Here is a 22,892-nt window from a genome sequence, read left to right as displayed (position 1 = left end):
AAGATCTAGATACAGTGGCCTGGGCAGGGGAAAGAATAGAATTCAGTAGCTATTGTCAACTCTGATAAGAGGATTGCTGCAAAAAGCACAGTTGAATCCTTTCACCCATTAGATTATAAATAGGCCTTCTGTGCCTTGGCGATTTCACACTTTTGTATTCCAGAGTACATCGCACCATCCGTATACCAGCTGATGTTCTCCACTTTTGTAAGGGGCTCTGGATGAGATCGTGTGTTAAGGGATCCTAACGTAATGTTTTGTAATGGCCTCTTTTTAATCCCACTCTGGGCTGTCACACATCCTCCCCTCCGTGCTCTGCGTTGCTCACACACCCTGGCCATCTCACGACGGCGAGTTTAAAGCTGTCTCCAGGACACAGGCGCAGGGCCTCCTGCCCTGCTCCCTGCACTACTGCTGCCGAGGGTACTGTACCACGCTGCGGAATGTCAGCGTTACCTCATGTGTTCCAGTGAATAATGCCCCCCTTGGCAACATAATGCTCCTGTGCAGGTTCCTGCAATTCCAGGGCAGTGTGTTTCTTTGTCCAATTAACTTTTTTTCCTTTGGGTCACGTAGCTTTATCTTCTTCCTTGTGGGTTCTCTGGGTAACGGAACAGTGTTTTAATGTCTAACAACTCTTTTGTGGTGTGCAGCTCTCCATCTAATGAAGGACCATACAGTCATAGTAATAATAAAATATAATTATGAGCTTTTTTGTAATCCCACTTTGTCTGTAATTCACATCACAGTTTGCATTGACAAAGTTTCAGAGAAATATTCAGTTCAGCTCAGTTCAGTTCAGTTGTAAGTTGAGATAAGTTCAGTTTTGCTTGGATTGTGCTTTTTAGAGAGACACTGTGACTGAAATGTTGAGAAATATAGAAAAATAATGGCGAGTGGCAGCGATGTGCCTTATACTGACGAGTGTGTGTATGTGTGTGTGTGTGTGTGTGTGTGTGTGTGGTCCAGTATTCCAGCCCGGAGCAGGAGGAAGAGGGGAGGAAACGGTATGAGGCACAAAAGCTGGACCGTTTGGAGACCAAGGGGAGGAATGGGGAGGTGGTCATGCCCGTCCCGACCCCAGGTAAACCTTTCACTCTGAATGCAGGCTGCGATTCAGTCAAAAGCTGTCCTGAATTATAATTACATCTAAATGCAAGTGTTCTTCATCACAAACACAAATTGGGCATTTCATTTCATAATTCTACTAATTTTTTATTGTGAATGAAGAGTGCTCCTGCATTTAATCCTGTCTCTTCCCTCCATGTTATAGCCATATTGATTATTCACTGTCTTAGTAATTTGGGGATTTATGCCCGGTCTTGATTGTAATGGAAATTTGGTCTGAGTGGTTTCTGATTAAATAAAGGATAATAAATTAATTGTTTAGTGAACTTTAACTGTGAGTAAAAAGTTAAGGTCAGTTTTGATTCAATCCAAGAATTATTCAGCAGTTACAGTTTTTAAGTGAGTTTATCAATTTCACAAATACATTAATAAAGGTTGGGAATATCATAAACATCCCCGCACGATACTGTTGATTATTTGCATGTGTAAAATTGCCATAAAATGCCATTTATATAGAAGGTGAATCAATGGGGCAGATTGGGGTTATAACTGCTAATGTAATGTAAAACGCATTGATAAAAATAATCTTTAATGGTAGAAATGTGATTTTCAAAACAAATCTTTTCTCCTATTGATTTTTCCTTTCTTTCACTTTGCCGGCTACTCAGACAGACACACTAAAGGTACGTGCTCCACATTTGTACGATGAACAAGTTGTGCTGGGCTTCAGCGAAAATGGAAAAAATATGAATTTTAAGGACAGACACACAAAAAAAAAAACTGCTCAACAAGTAGACAGGGTACTGCTGGGAAATAATATATGCTGGTAGTGTAAAGCGATAAAGCAGAAATTGTTTACCTATTTGCATAAAGGCAATCGATCAAGTTTTAAACAAGCAAAAAGTAGTAATAACATTCAAACTGCATAAATTACAGCTATGCCTGTTGTACAGAAGTACCCCTGAGGTTTCTACTTCTACTAATTACACGGCGCTATCCATTAAGGTGGGGGGCAGCAGTGATGGATCAACTGTGGTACAATTACCTGAATCCTGCGTGTGTGTGTGTGTGTGTGTGTGTCACAGAGGCCTACACCGTGGAGTTCAGCCAGTCCAGCCTGATCCATCTGGTGGGCCCATCAGACTGCACCCTGCTCAGTTATGTGCACGGAGGTAAGACTGCTTCAGTCCTGGACCAGTCGGTCGTGCTGCTTCAGAGTCCCTGCATAGCAAATTTAGCTGATGCTGCACCACCACAAATGGGTGGTGTAAGCATAGAGCCAGTATATTTGGAGCGGGCTTTGGATGCAGGCAGGTATATATGGGTGCTTATTTTTCTGTGCAGCAGACTGCATTTTCTACATAAAGGATGAAATACGGCTGTCAGCAGAGACAGGATATATTTGCGGTGGTTTTTCCGATTCAGGCAGCACACAGATTGACGTTTCCCTGTGCAGTATATTTTCTACTGGGAGGTGAATTGCTTCTGCCAGTCTTGTCCTTGCCAGCTGCCATTTTTAAAATATTGTTGTTGACTCTGTCAGTTGAAGAAGACTAAACATTCCACTTTCAGAGGGGTATGCTGTAGAATATATGAGTTATTTCACTGAAGTAATTTAATCTCCACAGTATGGTGCTGTGTTACAAAGAGCGTTGTACTGTAGCTCTAACGTTGATTACCATTTCTGGTTTCAAATGTGTGACTTCCAGTATTTTTTTTTAACAAGAATGAATGTACAGTAGTACTTTCAGCATACATATTTACTAGTTAAATTGCTTTCAGGCAAATACTGGGATGGCTTGCAAGTGAATTGCTCAATTTAAAAAAATGTAGGGCTAGTCTTTCCCGACAATTGACCTGTTTGGGATGGCACATACAGGGTATCATCCCAGACAAGGCCATAAAACTGCAGATGAAATAAGATTTCAGCTTAGCACAGTCAATGGTATCTCTCTTGGTTGGTTGACCTTGGGCTATAGGATCACTAGAGGCAATGTAATCAGCTCCTTGCTGATATCCACGCAATCCATTTAAAACGAGCAGAAATCCCCAGGAAAGCTGCAGCGCGACACTCGCTTAACGTTAGCGCTTTGCGGTCGCAACAAAGCGAACGTCAATCACGCTCACCGTCGCATCCTTGAAATGACATACGCGCCGTCGCATTATACCGAGCGTGCCCGTCATCTGTCACCGCGTCAGTCTGGACGTGCTCGCTTACGAGCGGTATTATTCCGCACTCAGTGCTGAATGTGTGCGGTTGCATGTACCTCATCGCTTTAAGATTTGGGGTGGCGGCCGTGCGACAGGTTATATTTGGTGTCTCCCTTTACCAGAGGTTTAAAAACTAAAGATGTCAGCTCCTACAATGAGGAATGGCCCATTCACACGTGCAGGAATGCAGAGAATCCCCGCTGACTTGACAGAGTTACGTAAAAGCAAACGGCTCCGGCAGTATGCAGATTTAGCCTGTAATGAGGGAATCTTCAAAGTGGGGAGCGGTTGGGGGTCGTCGGGGGGGGGGCGGGGGTGAGGGGAAACCCCCAAACCCCGAGCAGGAAATCAGATGCAGCTGTGGCGCATTTGTTTTCTAATTGGACGGATTTCGCTGCGAGAGCGCATTAAAAATGCAGCCACGGCTCTCCCTCTCTCCCCCTCCCTCTCTCCCTCTCCCTCTCCCTCTCCCTCTCCCTCTTTCCCTCTCTCTCTCTCCCTCACGGAGAGACTTACCGCGCGCGGGACGCGGGGCCGCCAGAACGGCACGGCGCGAGGTAGTTAAATTCCCGCGGTGACGGCACAGGCGCCGACGAGCCTGCCTCTGGGAGCGCCGAGCCGCTGTGGCAGGCAGCGACAGAACCGCGCAATGATGCCTACGGCGAGCGCCATTCTGTGCCGATAGGTGCACCGCAGCCTCAGTCACAGACACCCTCTCTGCTGAGCCGGAATGGCACAGGGACTGCGATGCGGGACAGCTCTGCCGTTGCGTGCGCTAGCTTTGCATCCCGCACAGACTCCCCTACGTTTAAACGCATGTTTATGAACGCTGGAGCCAGAGCGCCTCAGCGGTCTGAAAGGTCATTATGGTAGTGCAGGAGGTTTTCTGCTTTGCGTCCAGAGGACAAAGGGGTTTACAAAGATTCAGAATGTGAAAGCACATCTCAGAAAACATAAAAATGATAATTGAATTTCATTTATGATATGTTTAGTTTTTTTTTTTTTTTTTTTTGGTTCATGCAAATTAAATTCATGAATTGAGACCTAGGAAAAATAACTTTACTTCAGAAAGTAACTTTTCTTACTTTGGAACCTCGTAATTTCACATTTCATAGACATCAAAATTGTTACCAGTTTTTGTTAAATCATAGACTAGACGACTGATTTCATTTTGCTTGACCTTTCTGAAACCTGTTTCCCCAAAAGCAGGAAGTGCTCATAAGAATAGAAATAATGGATCCCTAAGAAAGCAGATGACTGGCTAAACAGGTGACTCATAAAGAAAAGCATAACACATTTAATTATTGCAGTCTTAGTAAAATAAGGCCCTGGAAGATTTTAATTAAGATTTGAATGAACATAAATTCAAATATGAATTTGTTTTGTTAGGAGGACAATAGCAAGAGATTCCTTACATCTGTCAACAGGACCACATAAGTCACAGTTGGAATTAATTCAAAGTAACCAAAAATTCTACACTAGGATTAGTGTGATTAAGGCGTGTCATAGCTTATCAAGATTTGATCCGAACCTGAACAAGTGCTATACCATGATATCTACATATATACACAGCATGGCCAAAATTATGTGGACACTTGACATCCAACATCTAATTTAAAATTATGGGCATTAATATGGAGCTGATCCACCCTATGCTGCTATAACAAGCTCCACTCTTCTGGGAAGGCTTTATACTAGATGCTGGATCGTTCCGCACCGTTCTTGACAGAACTATTTCTATATGGATCTGGCTTTGTGCCCCGGGGCGATGTCATACTGAAACAGGAAAGGGCCTTCCCCAAACTGTTGGGGAAGCACAGAATAGTCTAGAACGAGTGCATGCTGTAGCATTAAGATTAGCCTTCACTGGCACCTAGCCCAAACCATGAAAAACAGCCCCAGACCAAGGGGGTCCAGATACGTGCATCTTACTTTCTTTCCAGGTTTTCCATTAGCCAGTCTTTCTTAACTGTAGCCCTGTGCAGTTTGCTTTGAGTGTGTTCCTTGGGATTCAAATGTCGACAGCTGGTAGATGTAAAGTTTAAAAAGGAATCTTTCCCAGACAGATATTAATCTTGTTATTACTCAGCATCGATACAATTCACAGTGAAGGTTATGTGGGAGACTCCAGGTTTATAGCCCATGAAACTGATTTGAATGTGATTAAATTCCACTTACATGAATACTGAATGCCACTCGTGAAGCCTACCATCCACAGTGATATCACAGCACGCTTTTAGAGAAGACCTTTTTGAAATGTCCGTTCAACTAAAAGGGCGACAGACAGGCGGAAAAACCAAAGCACATGTGAGGTGGGACCGCACGGAAAGCAGTAGGAAGGAAGCGCAGATGTGCTTGACTGACTGGTGTGTTTGACTGACAGGTGCGATTTTTTTGCTTCAGACCGTGCTGGGCGTCACCTGCCCCAGCCCACATAGGGAACGCTTTTAATGAATTGCAGTGAGCCACTCACGGGCATTAAATGCGCTCTCCGTTTTCAATCGATAAAGTCGGACTAGCGAAGGGAGTGAGGCCCAAGGGTTTGTAAGACGCCTCATTGATTGAGGATGCGTTTTCCTCATTGAATGCCTTGGCAGTCTACCACAGGCAATCTATTGGACACCTAGGCACTGTAGTGGGTATGGCACGGTGCCATTCATAACCTCTTGGATCAGTGTCCTGTTTGTGTTCTTAATGAGGAATTAAGTGCAATTGAAAAAGTCCTTATTATATTATAAATAACAATTAAGTCTGACATAATGTTGGAGGCCATCACAAAGGCCCTTAAATGTAACAATTATCGGTGTGTTTTTATTTAAAGCTCGGCGATGCTTTATTTTTATTGAATGTAGAGACGATGTGGGCAGCGCGCGATGGTTATTACAACTCAACTCAGAGTTAATGATGGGTACAGAGCCACGGAGAGCGATTGTGTGTGTGTGTGGAGAGTGTGTGCAGGTGTAAGTGGACACGGAGCTTTAATGGAGCTCTCGCAGATAGCAGAGAGAGTGTGGAGTGGGGCAAAGGGCTCGACAGGCTGCACTCCAGCAGAGATTAGTGATCTGAGGGGGGTCTCGTTTTCGGCAGGAAAGGCACTTCAACACCACCGTGTGCCCCCGCGAGCACCTCCCCTTCCCCTTGCGAGACAGTCCACGCTGACGTCCACTGCCCCCATATCCCAGACGCACAGAAGTCATACTTAGCTTTTCATTAAACCCCACCCCAGCCAACGCACACGTCCTTTTAATGTTCCTTTAAGGTCAAAGGAAGCATTGCGATGTAATCATTGTTATTAAACATACGTGTCATATGACCTCAGCCCACCTGCCTCTTTGGTCATGCTAAAGTCCGTCTCATGGGACAACATACAGATTACACAAGTTACATGACAAATGAATTATGAGTGGTAAGGAACCTATTCTGCTTTCTGCATGTTATTGATGATGCAGTGGTTGAAGGTTGACCCCAAATACAGACTGACGGATGTCTGATTTCCTTAATGGCCACTCCACAGATGGTGCGCCTGGATGGGCACCCTCCACCCCTCCCCCATGTTCAATGAATCATTCATACTGGCGAACAACGCCACAACAAAGCTGCACGAAGCATTGAAGCTTCCCTTTCAAGTAACCCATTCAGAGATCACACTTCAAAAAGAAATCAATGAAAACCTTATCCTAATTCTGTCTCAAAGTAAATTGCACAATAAATCAATTTCTTGCCACACAATAGATAGGCTAGGGGGACTGCAATTGTTCTTTTCCCCAGTACAAATAAGCCCCAAAAAACGTTTTTCTGGCTTTAAATGTTACATAAATCAAGTCAGTGCTCGCTGTCTGCAGACGAAGAACAAATTTACTGTTTGCTGTTAAATTTGCCGTTGCTTCCCAGATATGGTTCCAAGCCTCTCTGTTGCTCAAGTCCTGCTGGACTCCTGGTGCTAAATATAGATTCAGCTAATGAGCAGGCTTTGATTTCCTGTTCGCGTATCGATTCCTCATCTTGAAGTTCTTGATCCATCATCGAATCTCTTCTTCTTCTCCTCTTTCTTTTTTTTTTCTTCCATTGCATCTCTGGTAGGAATTACGCTCCCTGAAGCTAACTGGCTGTGGCAGTTGGTGCTTGAGAATGCCATTGGCTCCGAGCAGCAGTTCAGTGGCCAGTGGGGTTGAAAGCACACACAGGTTTAACCACAACAGTGTTTCTGTGAGAGATCGGCCTCCCTATGTGGGGGTGCTGGGAACAGGGGTAGATTTAAGGGTTGGCTCTTTGCCTGCTTTAGGACATCTGAAGGTAGCTATTTGCTCAGTTTCTCACCTGCTCACCCACCAGAGCACGCAAAACCTTTTTGGTTTTAGGGATGAATCTCCACGGCAATAAATCTGATGATGAAGATTGTGTCTTCCCTGCACTATCTAAGGCCAAACCTACCGGCCTGGGACGATGAGGAGCTTTTCGATAAAAGCGGTAAAAGCTTTTCGGTAAAAGCCCTCTGTGTCCAGATCGTTCATCAGCCCCCCCCCCCCCCCCCATTCCTGCAGTGAAATAGCTTTCCTTTCCTGGACTCCATTTGCTGAGTATTAATTAGGATGACTTAATGTCTCCGTGCAATTGAACCGATTGATTTGAGCCGTGCTTAATGAAGACTCCCCTGTGAGTGTTTGTCAGTCTGAGAGAAGAGTGGGAGAGACTGCGCTCACCACAGAGAGTCCAAAGCTGGGGGGGGTTCTGAGGGGGTAATGACCTCCCCCACCCCCCTATGGCGATGTGCCATCACAGAAAACTCCAGCCAGGAGCAAGCCAGCAAGCCATGGATTGTCCGGATGAAAAACTACTGCTGTTCTCTGATGGGGAATTTGGAGACCTGACACCAGAGACCTTTGGTCTGTGTTGCTCCCTGACCATCATTGTTTATGTACCGCGAAGCACAAGTCAGACAGAGTCGGCTGTTCCTGTCATGCCCTCTGAGCATGCATTTTTATTTACACCACACTGTGCCACATCTCGCTCTCGCTCTCGCTCTCTCTCTCTCTCTTTCTCTCTCTCTCTCACTCACACTCTCTCTCTCTCTCTCTCTCTTGTTTGGAGGCTTTCTGCTTGTTTCCATGGAAACAGAACTTGATTGCTAGGGGCTCTGAAAGGGTATATAGGTCTAATTAAAACAAATAGACAAATAAAAAAATGTTGATGGCAAACGTGCATGAGTGCGTAGTGGGGGTGGGGGGGTGGAGGGGGTGGTGCTATTCAGCAAACCGAGATAATTTGCGATGTGTTGGACACGGTTCTATAAATAGCAGCTAACATCCGTCTGCTGTGGATTGAGAAAGCGTCTCTTGCCCTCCACTGTACAGGTGGACCATGCTGCGTGAACGTTAACCTGCGAGCATCAGTCTAAAGACCAGTACAGGAATTACTCAGGTCAGCTCTTATTAGAGGAACATGGACGTATGGGCCTGTTTTACCTCTCTGGGGTCTGTGATGAGTGCTTGTGTCTCCAGTGATATCCAGCGCGTCCAGCACTGAGTGCGATCAGCCCTCTGACTAACACACCGCGTTCCGTACCTGCCGCTTGCCGAAGCGGCGCGCTGCGCTTCGCATTTGTGCCGATTCCTTTTTACCGCCGTATCCAAGGGGCCAGCGAGAGCGCGCCATTTACCGGCAACCTAGGCCTAATGTTGAAGAAGGACGCAGTAATATCGGTAATGGGGCGGTTGGACGCGAGCTGTTTTTCCAAAAGCGCGTCGCTGGGAAGGACTCCAAGCGCAGAAGCGCTCCCGGGGCGTTACATCACTGCCACGGCGCATTTCATCTGAAACCTGACAGGAACGCAGAAAGAGCAAATTAGTGCCGTTATCTGCAGCGGCTCCGGCGTGGGGGTGGGGGTGCGGGTGGGGGGGGGACAAAGCCACTGCATTCCGCCGTGGTTTCGAGATGCCTTATATAACGCATGGCGAGCTCCCCCGTGAGTCACAGTGCATTCAGCAACATGGAATAAAAGAAGGGAGCAGCAACAAGGACTCAGGATGCAGGCTACTGTAGGGTACAGGCTGCAGAGTTTGGGGGGGGGTGGTATTTGTGGAGTTGTGGAGTACGGGGACATGACCTGCAAGGTACAGAGTTCAGGATACAGGCTGCAGAGTTTAGGGGGGTAGTTGTAGGGTACAGGATGTGGCACGTGGCACGAGTTGTGGGGTATGGCATGTGGGGTACGGGACATGGCCTGGAGTGTGCAGACTGTGGGGAACAGCCTTCGGAGTGTGGGGTACAGGGTAGGGCCCGAGGAGGAGCGTCTCTCACACAGACAGATGGGTTTGTAAACGCTGTGGGGCCCTGTAGAGATGATGACACTCAGGAGCCTGGGTGCATCCATCACTGTGACTGACCCAGTCCCTGTTCGCACAAACAGCACTGTGGCCAATAAACAAACCTCGTCTCTGCAGCATCCGCCTCTACATTACACCCAGGGCATTACTTTTCTACATACCATCCATTAATGCCACTGGATATGTACCGAAGCAGTTCTAGGGCACAGCAGCAATGCCCCACCTGGGAATCAGACCTACAGCCGCTCCAGTCCAGTTCCCTCACTGTGGTGCTATACTGTTGCATATGTATACGAGACAGATTCATGTTTGTATAAACACACCTGTGTGGTAAAATGTAATGCATATCAAATTAGTTCTCACAAGGCAGTTAACAGGTCAAACTTTAGCATCTGAATTTTCAATCAAATAGATTCTGCTTACATTCCTAGGCTTAGGTTGGTCGAGGTGTCAATTTGGTCTCTAGTTCAGACACATTTATCACGTCATGCAATAAAAAGTCATTATTTGAATGATGAATGATAATTTATATAATGCTTTTAATCTCATGATGTCAAAGCACTTTAAAGTTAAGTGTCTGCCTTGATATCTGAATAAATAGATCAGCAATTAAATATTTCTCAGACTTTAAAGGCCTGCCTAAATTTATACCTCTGCTTTTTCTCTTAGCCTGGTGCTGATGATGAAATAAGTGGTAACCATGGCAATACATGCACGCTATGTGTAGGTCTTTTTTTCCACACTAATGAGTTACCTTTTATTTTAGCATATACGGTATGCCCAGTGTTAAAGCCATGCAGCTGGAAGTAACATATTAATTAACATTAAATTAACATGGATTCAAAGACCTCACCTCATTTGCCAGAAGTCTGACTAAAAATCTCATGGTTTCTATAGTAACGTCTCATTACCAGGCAGTTGAACTCATAATCAAACAGTTTTAATTAAAAACACTGTCTGGGTACAGCAAAAGACAGAAAAAGGAGAAAGACAGTAGAAAAAGAAAAAAGGAGAAGGGAGAGAAAGCAGGATAGATTGGAGAATTAGTGAGAGAGAGAGAGAGAGAGAAAATTTTATTTACTAGTCTAAATATGGAGCTGCTTTGTGGGTAGTAATTATCGGGCCTGGAGTACAAACTTGAAAAAGGCTGGAGACAGGGCTAGCTGAGAAGTCTCCTTTGTTGTCTTAATGCTGCCACTTGGCTGAGAGCATTGTGAGGGAAAACTTGGGGGTAATGGTCATAAGGAATCTAATCAGCGAGAAGCTTGCCCATGGCAGGCTGGTTCTTGCTCTTTTCTCGGTCGTTGAATGAGCTCTGGGGCCCCGTGCTGCTCTGGCGCCCCGTGCTACTCTGGGGCCCCGTGCTACTCTTTGGCCGTGCAGGCCCCGGCCCAGGGCCATCTCGGCCTTGCTTGTTCCTCAAGAAACAGCTAGGCCTATACATCGGGTGTACACAGCGGACGAGCCAACCGTCGCTTTTGTCATACACACGCTCTGGACAAATGGACCAATGGTATCTAAAAAAGCTATCTTGCTGTAAAACAATGTCTTCTAAGCAAATTAAACAAGAATAATGTCACTAATAAAAACACTTTTCAGTTGCACTGGACATGCAGGCACTATGCCAGAACCAGTGATTAGATTAGAGAAGTTTAATGGAAGGAAGTTCAACTGAATGTTGCAGAGATAAATTCAGATTGTGACGTACTATTGGTGGGGCTAATGCACCTTTTGTTTTGTGCTGGGTGGTATTATTTTAGAAAAGGCCTGGACACTAGGCTAATATAGATATGCACTGGTGTTAATGTCCCCCTCATTTACCACTTGAGCCTTGTTCCTTGAGAGGTGGCATAGATAGAGAGCTGTGCTAGAGAGCTGGTGAGGGAGACAGATCCAGCTCACCAATGGACCTGACCAGAATGTCCCATCAATCATTTTGGCTGACACAACAAACCGTGAAACGTGATCAGTGATGATGCTGATAAGTTCTTCTATCCGTTTTTTTTCTCCTTTTCCACCTGAAAGTAATGACTGATTTCTAACCAAATTCACCTTACCCTTTTTCAGCTGTGCCAGCCATCAAGCGTACTCAGGCACTAATCAGACATCAACTCAGGAGTGAGATTTCACATCCTGCCGCAAACAGCACTATGTTTTTAGAGAGAGGTTTTTTTTTTGTATTGTTTTTTACAGTTTCAGGAATAGGTTTGTTCATTTTTTCCCACCGGGGACCAGTTAATCAGAGGTGACTGGTATGTCTCCTTGACAACGGGCATCTGAATTGATTCCTGATAAGTACAGTCTGGAGCTGTGCAGTGACAGTCCTGTACACGTGTCCAATTAGAGGTGCTGCACCAACCCAGGACAGCTGTCTCAGGGTGCAAGGGGTCCTTACACATTTTGCACAATGCGTTAATATATATATGGTGATATATGATTTCCTTTTCCTTTTTTCTCCCTATTTTGGAATGCCCAACCATGCTCTTGTTAAGGCACCCATCACAACACTCCAGTGTCAGTTAGGGAGAACACAGAAAGGCGTGTGCTCGTCCCCGAAGCAGATGTCCGCAGTCGCTTTTTATCCCATGCCGAGCCAGGTTTGCAAAACAATTTCTTATGGGACTTCCCAGCAACCTTTGCAATAATGCATTTTGATTGGTTCTCCAAAGTTCCTTTTATTTTGTGTTATGTCCCCTGTGCCAGGGTTAGAATTCAGAAATTCTGTGCGGGTTTTGGCAACTTAGATGAAGAAGGACAAAAATATAATTATTTTGTAAAGCTATGAAGCCAGTGCACATTGGCCAATGTTTCACATTTATTAGTTAATACTTTAATTATACTAAAGAGTCATGCACACTCATTGTGTGGAATAGACATCTAGTGGTTTAACAAATCAAACATAATTTCCCAAATTCAATAGAATTTTAATGTTATTAATATACACCTGTAGTTTTTCTTTGCTTCAAAAGCTCATTTTCGAATTTTGAATTAGTTTTAGCATGAACATGTGATTTTTCCGTATTCATAATGTAAAGATGTTTTAGGGGAAAAAAATAATTATTTGCATCCTTGATAGACTAGGTCAGAATTTGAATTTGTGAAATAGTGATATTCATCCTGGGCAGAAACCATAATTTCCAGCTAATACAAGTACGCGGTTACTCAATACTTGAGACAATGCAAAATAATCATATGTCATAAACATAAATATAATGGCATCACTGTGTGATGCGTCTTAAAGATACAATGCCTTTAGAAAAACAAACACAGAACAGAATTATCCAAGTTCCAAAGCAAAGCAGAGGGTGTATCCACACAGTTTACGATGGCAAATGCCAAACATTCTCTGTATGAACTGCGATTATGATTTTTGAGCATTGCCTAGATACACAGCGATGCCTAGTAATTCAGTTCTGTCTTCTGAGCTTGATTGTTTACCAGAACAACTCATCCAGATATGTACATCTTACATAACTTTGACATATTATCCATTTATGCAGTGGAGTATTTTTTGACTGAAAGTATTTGGGTTAAGCACTCAGCAGCAGTGCCCCACATAGGGCTGGACCCGGTGGACCGCTGGTTACAGTGACAGTATCTCAGCCTCTGTCCCACCCAGCACTTACACTACAGGCATTACACTGAGAACAGCCCCATGGTGCTGTTTGGAGACTGCTTCATTTCGCCCCGATTCTCTACGTCAGTAAAGAGGGGACTGGTCTGCGCACTGAGGGGGGATTGTAATGAAGAGAGGGTGTACTTGCGCTGTGGATTGAGAGGGGGTTGTAATGGAGAGAGTGTGTACTTCTGCTCTGGATTGAGGGGGATTGTAATGAAGAGAGGGTGTACTTGTGCTCTGGATTGAGGGGGGATTGTAATGAAGAGAGGGTGTACTTGTGCTCTGGATTGAGTGGGGTTGTAAAGGAGAGGGTGTACTTGCGCTGTGGATTGAGGGTGTAATGAGAGGTGTGACTTGTGCTGTGGATTGAGGGGGTTGTAATGGAGAGGGTGTACTTGCGCTGTGGATTGAGGAGGGTTGTAATGGAGATGGTGTACGTTTTGCTCCGATTGAGGGGGGTTGTAATGGAGAGGGTGTACTTAAGCTGTGGATTGAGGGAGGGTTGTAATGGAGATGGTGTACGCTTTCTCCCGACTGAGGGGGGTTGTAATGGAGAGAGTGTACTTGCGCTGTGGATTGAGGGAGGGTTGTAATGGAGAGGGTGTACTTGTGCTGTGGATTGAGGGAGGGTTGTAATGGAGAGGGTGTACTTGTGCTGTGGATTGAGGGAGGGTTGTAATGGAGAGGGTGTACTTGTGCTGTGGATTGAGGGAGGGTTGTAATGGAGAGGGTGTACTTGTGCTGTGGATTGAGGGAGGGTTGTAATGGAGAGGGTGTACGTTTTCTCCCGATTGAGGGGGGTTGTAATGGAGAGGGTGTACTTGCGCTATATTGAGTGCTCGCTGTGAGAAACCAGCGCATCACGGTGCTGACTAAGCTGTGTGGAGGACAGAGAGGAGCACTCGGGTCCTGGGTTAATTAGGAGGCCTAATAGCTGCATTTCCCTGGAGGAGAATTCCAGATTCCTGGAATGCTGATCCTGGCTGAGGGAGAGGATCCGGGCCGGCGCTACTGGCTCATCCGTCCCAGCTCAAAAAGGCCATCTTTGCACTCCAGAACGAGAGCGGCCACCCTGGCAGCGCTACGCTTCCCCCGTCCCGTGTGGATAACTGCTCACTGCAGCCCATGCTGGTACCCCCCTCCTAGCTGGCCTACGACAAATCACCCCCCACCTCCTCACCTTTCTCAGAAATCATTTATAATTCAAATGATTTCAATCACGTTTGTCTGAAATCTAAATATTTTTTTTTTACTGCAGTTTATTAAAACCCGCCCATATTCCAACACAGCTCTCTCTGCCAAGCTGATGTTTTCCAAGCCACTCGGGGGGGGAGTGGGGGCGGGGGGATGACAATCTCCTCACTGAATGGAAAGTACTGCTATGGTGGGGGGTGGGGGAGGGGGGGGGAAGAGCACCTGGCCCTCAGGGACACGGCTGTTAATCTGCGTTCTTAATGGAATCCCGGAGAATGGGATTTTGATGCGGAGTCAGCGATATGTAAATCTCAGACCTGCTCTGACCCTTTCCCTTTATTACTGGCTGGCGTGCCAGACCCGACCCGGTTAACCTCCCCGACCCCTCCCCATCACAGGGGTTCACCTTTCTAAATGTCAGCCCGACGGCATGCCCACAGGCTGGCTCCGGCTGCCACTGCGCCAGTTCCGCCAGTTTAAAACGGGCAGGGATATTTCGGGCGGGTGCGTGTGTGCACGACAGGGCGTCCACAGATCTGGAGCCTAACGGGCTCTGAAACTGAACAGAGCAGCAAAATATGAAATATGAAATAAAAATGAGTTTCAAATATTGCCTCATCTCACCATCTCTCCCCCCTCTCTCACTCCTCTGTCTCCATGACTCCCCTCTCTCTACTGCTTCCTCTCCATCCCTCCCCTCTTCCTCTCTCTCTCACTCTCTCTCCATGTGCTTGTGTTGAGACATGTCCCTCTGTCCTTTGGGGGGGGGTTGATCTATTCTCTCCATGCTGAGATATGACTGTGGCTGTGGGGCATCCGTTGGGGGTGGGGGGTGGGCCCAGTGGATTTCCATTAAGAAGTGAGATCCCATCAATTTTCACTTGCCACCGAAGCAATAAATATGGAGTGTCTAAAAAATCCTCCGAGCTGTGTGAGGTTTACCCCCCCAGCTTCCTTCCAACCCCCAACTCCCCCCCCCCACCCTCACCCACCCCCATCCCGCAGCCGTATTCTAGTCCCCCGCACAGATTCAGCCATTAAAATAATACATATGCAAGTCCAAACACGTTTTCTCCATCAGGACGCGCTGAGATTGTTTTTGCGCGAAAGGTGAGATTTCGGAGGGTTTGGACTGGAGGGGGGATCCTCCCGCTCGCGGTCATTCAATCTCTGTCTTTCGCACCTATTACCAGCCCGGCCGGGCCTGGCAGCCCGGCTCTCGGCAGACGTCCCTGGGGGACGGGCACGACGTGACCAGGCCTCTCCCACGGAGACCGCATCGCCTTTGGGCGCCAGGCGCTCTGCTCAGCCGCACCTGCATCGGCACGCGGGCGATCGATTTAGCCGCAAAACCCCAACGGCACACGGTGCGGTGCCACTGAGGGCGTTCGGTCGTTTGGACGCATCTCAGAGACGGCGTGCATTGCAGCATTATTCCGCCGGTTGTAGCCTTTGAGGAGCCAGGCATGCAGCTGAAAAGTTTGCTACTTTTTCCAGGTGGGACCTTTGTGTCCTACTGTATGGTAGCTTTGTGAGCTGTCTGTGTAACAGTGTCTGCTGAACTGGGTGAAGAAATATTGATGATGCAAATAAAAGTAATTCTGTCTTAAGGCATCAAAGCATCCAATGTACTCCCCGGTAGCCCTTAGCCTCAGAATTAGCCCGTTAGCACAGCGTTAGCATAGCCACATTCACGGGCAGCCGCGACTTCACCAAGCAGGATTCCACCACAGGGACGGGCCAAAGCACCAATGACTCTAGGAGCCGGTGTCAGGCGATGACGTTGTTTCTTGAACGTGTCGAGGAAAGAAAAAAAAACAAACAAACAAAAAAAAAAAGACCCACCTGGGCGCCGTTTCTCCAGAACAGTGCGAGACCGCAGGGTGACATCAGCAGAAAGGCACGCTGTTTCACCGCACCTCATCTTCCGTGTCCCGCCACGTCCGCAGGCTCGTAAACAAACATCACGCCTACGCAAGCCGAGGCTTTTTCCAAATAAACAGCTACCCCTCTCTACCCCCCGAGACAGGCGCTTCCGAACATTTTTACGGCTCTGTGGCACAGCGGCCTTGTAACTCTCTCTAGACAGTAATATTTGTGAAATAAATAACAGTGAGAGGAATTAGAGCCTGCACACTGGAGTGGAGGTGGTGAATTACTGGACTTCTCCAGTGGCGTAGCTAAAAAATTTTAATTAGCCAAAAGCCTGCTATGTCATTGTGCTGCCAGGAAGGGCGATGGCATTGCTATTGATGCCATGCTAATTGTGCCAAATAGGGGTTAGTAAAATTCCACAGGAGCTGGATCAGGGCCATTTGGGAGTCGCCACCCACCACAGGGAGGAGTGGTGCTCTTTTAGCTGCACTAATACCATCTAATGGCGATGCAGGACTCCAGAGATCTCTCAGTGCAACATGCAGCTCTTGCAATAGAAAACGCTGCTACTATCCAGGACCTGGCTGCAGTTTTGCTCCTCTGAGACTGGGCCGGACACATCCAGCTTGGGGGGAGGGGGGTAGAGCAGATGGAGACAGGTGACTGGGGTGACCCACCTAGTCCAGTGATCAGGCCAACTGAAAAATGAGCCATTTTTTAAACCAGAAAGCCTGCTGGCTCAACAGCACCTTCTCCCAGAGAGCTTATCTTCTGCCCACCTCACAGTGGCCTGTGACTGTGGGGGGGGGGGGGCTGTTTTTCACGAACATTCATAGATCTCTCTCTCTCTAGCTCGCTCTACAAACACCGGCTCTTGGCAGCCATCGCCAAAGGAGGACAAAAGCTGCCGATAACAGCATCGAGGGGGGGGGAGGAGGGAGCAGCATCCACCCCCACGTCTCCTTTTCGGAAACGCAGCCAGCAGATGGGCTAACCTTCAGGGGCAGACAGAATTGCAAAATAGACGTAATGATTTTTTTGTTTTTAATTCATGTAAAGAAAACTTTGGGTACGACTGTTCAAATACGTGACGTACCCCTCCGCCCCCCACCACCCACCGCCACTCACCCACCTCTAGTGGGAGTCACAAAGAGAGACAGATGGGGGAGATGGTTCTGGAGCTGGAAAGCATTCCTTCCTGTCCCCTTGACGTCTACACTCCCATGTGTGGGAACAAAAGTGGTGCTCTCAGCTGTCTGTATTCTCCTAATCAAACGAACAGTCACTACGACTGGCTCCCTGGCTCTGCCAAACCCACAGTGATGCTGGTTCTTCTGGCTGCATAGCAGGCCATCTTTGTCCGTCCTTGGAAAATTAGCCCTAGGTCACAAAGGTTCACAACTTTGATTTTTTTCATGTACGCATCTCCGACAGCGAATACTTAGCCACTTGGTTTTGCTTGAATGTCATGGCGAGAGTATCAACACAAGTCTGCATCGTGCAACGAGGGACCGGCCTCATACCTGTAGCACTTCTCCTACATTGAAGTTGCTCACCCCATGGCACACAGTACCCAAAGTGCTAACAGCACTGCACGATTTATAGTGCCTAAAAAGTTACGCGTTCTCCGTCCTCTAAAAAGTTAACCTTTTCCAAGAAATATGTGTGGGTGAGAGAGAGAGAGAGACAGAGAGAGAAGGGCGTTTGAAGAAGACGAATCTGGATCGTTCCCCCGGTGTTGCAGCTCCTCGTTCTTTACGTTTGATGTTAGCGGCACGGCTATGACGGGAAAAGGAACGCTTCATCGCTCAAACCCTCGCTGTGAAAAGGCGGTTAGTCATGCGGCCGTCACTCACTGTAATGAACCTTACGACCAGCGTCTGCTTTTCCGTGACCGTTAATCCAGCAGCCACTGCACTGCAGAGAAGCAGGAGAGAACACAAGGATGTAATGCCCAACGGGGGGTGTTTTTTTTTCTTCTTCTTCTCCAGCCTATTCACTTGAGATTCTCCAGTGCAGTGGTAGAGAAAGTCATTAACTGTCAACGAACGCAGATTTCCGGTGTCTCCCCCCCCCCCCAGGCAGCACAGACTCCCGTGGGGATCCGCGCGATGATTACTGTCCTGTGTGAGAGAGGGGGTTTGAGGAGCAGTGCCTCTTGGGATGTGGATGAGTTGAATGTGTCGGAGCTCTGGAACATGGAAATCGTACGCAGTGGAAGATAAAACCCTGCGGTGCGTACCGTTGTTCCCTCTTCTCTCGCTCGCCGTCCCTGAGCTGCTCAGAAGGTAATGGTCCCGCCTCACGTGGCTACTGAATCAGTCACAAGGCTTCTTCCTGTTCCTCTTTCTCACGGTCCTGTGTGGTCCAGTGGCCTCAGGGCATAGACGCAGAAATGCAAAAAGAGAGTAGCCCCCTTTTCTCCTATATATTAAACTAATCGCTCATGTCAGATATCAGGTCTGTGGGCTACACTGGCTAGGCCCATGGTCTCGGGTGTATTTTGGCTGTTGCACGGTTTCAAATCAACAGGAGAGAGCGAGACATCGAGGCTGCGCTCTCTCCTGATGGCGGTTGGGCACCACCAAGTCATTTTCGCTGACCGCTGTCTGGTCGAAACATCGAAATGGCAAAGCAGCCAAATAGCGAATCCCCTTAATGAGGCACTTAATCCTGATAAATTGAAATGTTCAGACGTTTAAGTGCTAGAGCATGACAAAAAATCTGCTTAGCGCAGACAGTGACTGGCAGCTCGCCTCCTTTCGGTACGAAGCGGGCTGCTCATGCCCCTCCTGCACCCCCCCCAACCTCCCCCCCCCCCAACCTCCCTCCCCCCTCCCCTCGCAAGTTTGGTTTCTGCACAGCACGGAACACCAGGGGGACTGCCTCCCTCACCGTGATTAATGGAGAGAAAACACGGTCTGCAAGATGATGAATTCTGATTAAACCAAAAAAGGACAGTGTGAAATCACAGTGACCCATACGTCTATGATGAGTCTAATCAGATCATCATTTCTTTGCTGATTAATGATGCCTTGGTGCAGCAGGGAGACAGAGATAGACGAGAGGAGGGTGAGCGGTCGGCAGATAGCGGGCGTCGCTACTGCACCTCTGATACCGAAACCGATGCTCACTTATGCTAAATGACAATTACATTAACGGCGGAAACAACATTTCAGGAGGAACCTGGTGGTCCGTGAACTCAGGGAGGGGCTGCTGAGGCCTAGACTCAAAGCATCACTGCTGCTGGCCCCCTACGCCCAGTACAAACACTGCAAACGCACAACAAACGCTACATCATTGGTGACTCCTGCTCTGGAGCAGATGCACTTTTCATATCCAGGGGATTCTAAAGCACGCTGACAGCGTGGGTATTAGCCTGAGGAGTGCTGTGGGGTCCGCCTTTCACACAGAACCACCCCCCCGGCCCCCAGCACTATTCTGTTTGAGTCAGATGTGCCAGCTCGTGCTTTCCCTCTGTTTTCCTTGCACAGATGTTGTACGAGTGGTATTATACTGCAAGTGGAGGTGCTTGGCGAGACAGAGGAGCCCAGATTGGCCTTTTAGGGTACCCTCACACAGCACAGACTGCCCCCCCCCCGACCCACAAAACCACTGCCCTCCCTTTTATGCGACCGCTCTCTTGGCCGTTGGTCACGATCCACATTGTAAAACTTAAATAAACCAGCATCATCCTCATTATCCACCCACATCCACCCCGCCCCCTGTCCCTTCCCCTCCCCTTTCCTCTAGCCTTTTCATCCATTTGCCCTTTAGGCCATGTCGCGTGTGTCCCCAAATGTACTCCGTGGTTTAACCGGTTGGGCCGCTGAGGACGGAGCAGCGCGCTCGCCCTTCCGCCCGCCCTGCAGTCCCGCGATCAGCGGGGAGCTCTCCAGCCTTCCTCTTTTCAAATGATTCATTAGGCCATTATTAATTAAGCAATTATTTAGAAATCGCATCGCGGCCCGGGTCTAATTTTCTCGGCGAACAAGTGGGGGGGAAACTGAATATTAGCAGAAGCGTTTCGTGTCTCGAATTAGAGGGTCGACACGCGCGTCGGACGCTCGGGAGAAAATGGAGGCGCTGTCAGCGTCGTTCGACTGTTTATCCAATTAATTCTTTCGTACTCCGGGTCTCATTGTTTTTTTCCCCAGCCTCTGAAGCCAGCGGATCACAATTGAAAAAAAGATAATTATAGGACAAAACAGCTGCCGTGACTGTAGTTGTGACTAATTGCGCAACTTTGGAGGAGTTGTATGCACACACGTGTATTAAAATACACTAATAACATGGTGCTTCTCAGCCGTTTTCCCCCCTTTTCCCTACCCAATTTGGAATCGGCCGTTTTGAGTCATCGCGGTGCCACCCCCTTTGCCCGTGCAAGAAGCACAGCTATCGTTTTCCCTACTGTGGGTCACACAGCATCATAGGGAAGCTAGTGTCTATATGAGACGAGAGGTACCTCTCCCTTACAACTACTGTTCCCCTGTAGGCATCTAGCATGTTGTTGGGAGCCAATCCAGTGGAGACCAGAGAAGCTCTGGCCTAGTTAAACCCACCTAACCCGTGGAGTAATACAGCTAATTCAGTCCCTCCACTGTAAAACTCGGTCATCTAATGACATAGCCCTGGTAGGAACTTGTGATGTCAAGGCTGTAAGGACCTACCTGCACTCAGGGTTTTTACTACTAGAACCATCTGGAAGTCAGAGATCATTTATTTTCATGCTAAGTTTGGCTTGCACGTACCTTGCCATATCATAGCAAACCACAAGAGTAGCAAGTGCACATAAGCTTTACCTGGGGGGTTTAAATCATCTAAAATGTGTCTGTTGGATGGCTCATTGCCTTCCTCAGGTGCAGTCTCTGAGGCTAATTTTGGTGACTGATTGGATGGTTGAATCGTTTACAGTAATTTACAAATGAGCAGCTTACTCGAGTGTACTCTGTAGTGGACAAGGGACAGAATCTCCACAAAAAATATCATTTTATAAATGAATATATGACCTTGTGGTTTATCCTACAAACATTGTTGCCATGTATGTGTGTGTTTTGCTCATATCGAAAGCTTAAACTAATAGTGATGCCTGCAGGATGAACAATCTAGCCATTCTAATGGGCTAATTAATCAAGCATAAATTATTTATAGCACCCTAACATTTTACTGTGAGGCATTGTTTTTAACCAGTGTTTTCAACCATATATACACACACACACACACACACACACACACACAGCAACAGTTTTCATCAAACGGAGGCTCATAAAGACTCGTTCTGCTATGCAGGTCCTCTCTAGATGAAACACAAGCCTCAGGACAGAGGCATTCTAATTGAGTCATTTGGTTGTTTTTCGTCTCTACGAGCAGAATTACTCCCATTTAAAACAGGCTGAACCTTTTCTCTTCTTCCCCTGCAGATGCAGAACTGATACGATACATTTCATTCCGTCTCAGAATGTATTCTATTCTGGTTCTGACCATTGTAGACATGATGAAAAGTTTAATATATTCTATTAGGACGAAGAGTAAAAGAAAACACATTCAAGAGGCCCAGTTGTACTGAATTATTCAGCACTGTAGATGTGATCGACTACACCGTTAATTCAGACCATAAAGACACCGGAGTAAACCATTTCAGTCAGCAGTAAATCGGCAGGACCTTTATCCTTTATCTGTCCTTAGTCACGTCAGTGCAGCCACAGTGCCTTATTCAATTAAAAAGGTTTTTTCCACTTACACAACTTTTGTTTTTCCGCCTGACATCTGGGAAAGATTTAACTTCCCTGCTGCTCTGTTCATTTGCCTGACGTTTGTACACACACTGAAGCAGAGGCAGAGGAAGAGTGGGACTGAGAGGAAGGCAGGAAGGTTGAGGAGTAAGGGTGGATGAGAGGATGAGAGGAAAGAAAGAGGGAGGTGGTGGCAGTGATGTGTGTGAGAGAGTAGAATGGGTGCTTTCGGCGGTGGGGGGGTGGGGGGCGGGTGTCAGGGAAGAGGAGAGAAGCGCTGGTATTGGTGCAGCTTTTCAGCACAGCCCGTGAATGGGCCCACAGCAGAATGATAATGGTGGACGATAATGAACCAGCTTGGCTCACGTTTCACGCTCTGATTCGGAACCATGGGAGGGGTAGTCCGAATGTATAACCTCGAGGGCCTGGAGAAGCTCTTCCATCTCGTTTTGTTACATTTTTGTATTTCCTGGGGTCTGTGGAGACTGAATTTTAGCTGGGCTGCCAGCCTGGCCTGTTTATCCGTCAGACCGTTGTCGGAGTGTAACCTGTGCGTTTGCGTTGCTCCAGGTGTGACGATGAAGCTGATGGACGAGGTCGCCGGAATCGTGGCCGCCCGCCACTGCAAGACCAACATCGTCACGGCCTCGGTGGACGCCATCAACTTCCACCGCAAGATCAAGATAGGTACGGACGAGACGAAACCCCGCGGTGTACTGTACGACCTGCAGCGGCAGGTCTCTCCGTAAACACTACGCGAAAAACTGTGAGGAAAACAAAAAACCATGTCCGGCAGTTCAAACTGGGGCTTCGTTCAGGCCAATCCAGCGGTCAGTGGCAGTGTAGGGGTGCAGTGTGGACATGCCAAGG

General features: G+C 47.4%; 1 protein-coding gene and 1 long non-coding RNA gene across 10 annotated transcripts in view; one reads left to right on the top strand and one right to left on the bottom strand.

Moving 5' to 3' along the window:
- The window catches only part of LOC135233892 (uncharacterized), a 122,298-nt gene that overhangs the window by 43,415 nt on the left and 55,991 nt on the right, over window positions 1-22,892 (bottom strand). The window lies entirely within an intron of this gene.
- acot7 (acyl-CoA thioesterase 7) overlaps window positions 1-22,892 on the top strand; it is an 81,663-nt gene that overhangs the window by 30,605 nt on the left and 28,166 nt on the right. For 6 of the 9 annotated variants that reach the window (XM_064297834.1, XM_064297837.1, XM_064297831.1 and 3 more), the window contains 4 exons: window positions 970-1,084; window positions 1,737-1,751; window positions 2,154-2,240; window positions 22,593-22,709. In XM_064297834.1, coding sequence (XP_064153904.1) covers window positions 970-1,084; window positions 1,737-1,751; window positions 2,154-2,240; window positions 22,593-22,709 — 334 coding nt within the window. The remainder of the gene's footprint in view (window positions 1-969; window positions 1,085-1,736; window positions 1,752-2,153; window positions 2,241-22,592; window positions 22,710-22,892) is intronic. The other 3 variants (XM_064297838.1, XM_064297832.1, XM_064297835.1) reach the window with 1 other exon arrangement.

The sequence above is a fragment of the Anguilla rostrata genome, chromosome 11, assembly GCF_018555375.3.
Source record: "Anguilla rostrata isolate EN2019 chromosome 11, ASM1855537v3, whole genome shotgun sequence".
Classification (NCBI taxonomy): domain Eukaryota; kingdom Metazoa; phylum Chordata; class Actinopteri; order Anguilliformes; family Anguillidae; genus Anguilla; species Anguilla rostrata.
Note: the sequence above shows the minus strand (reverse complement) of the source record. Positions and strands in the feature narration are given on the sequence as shown.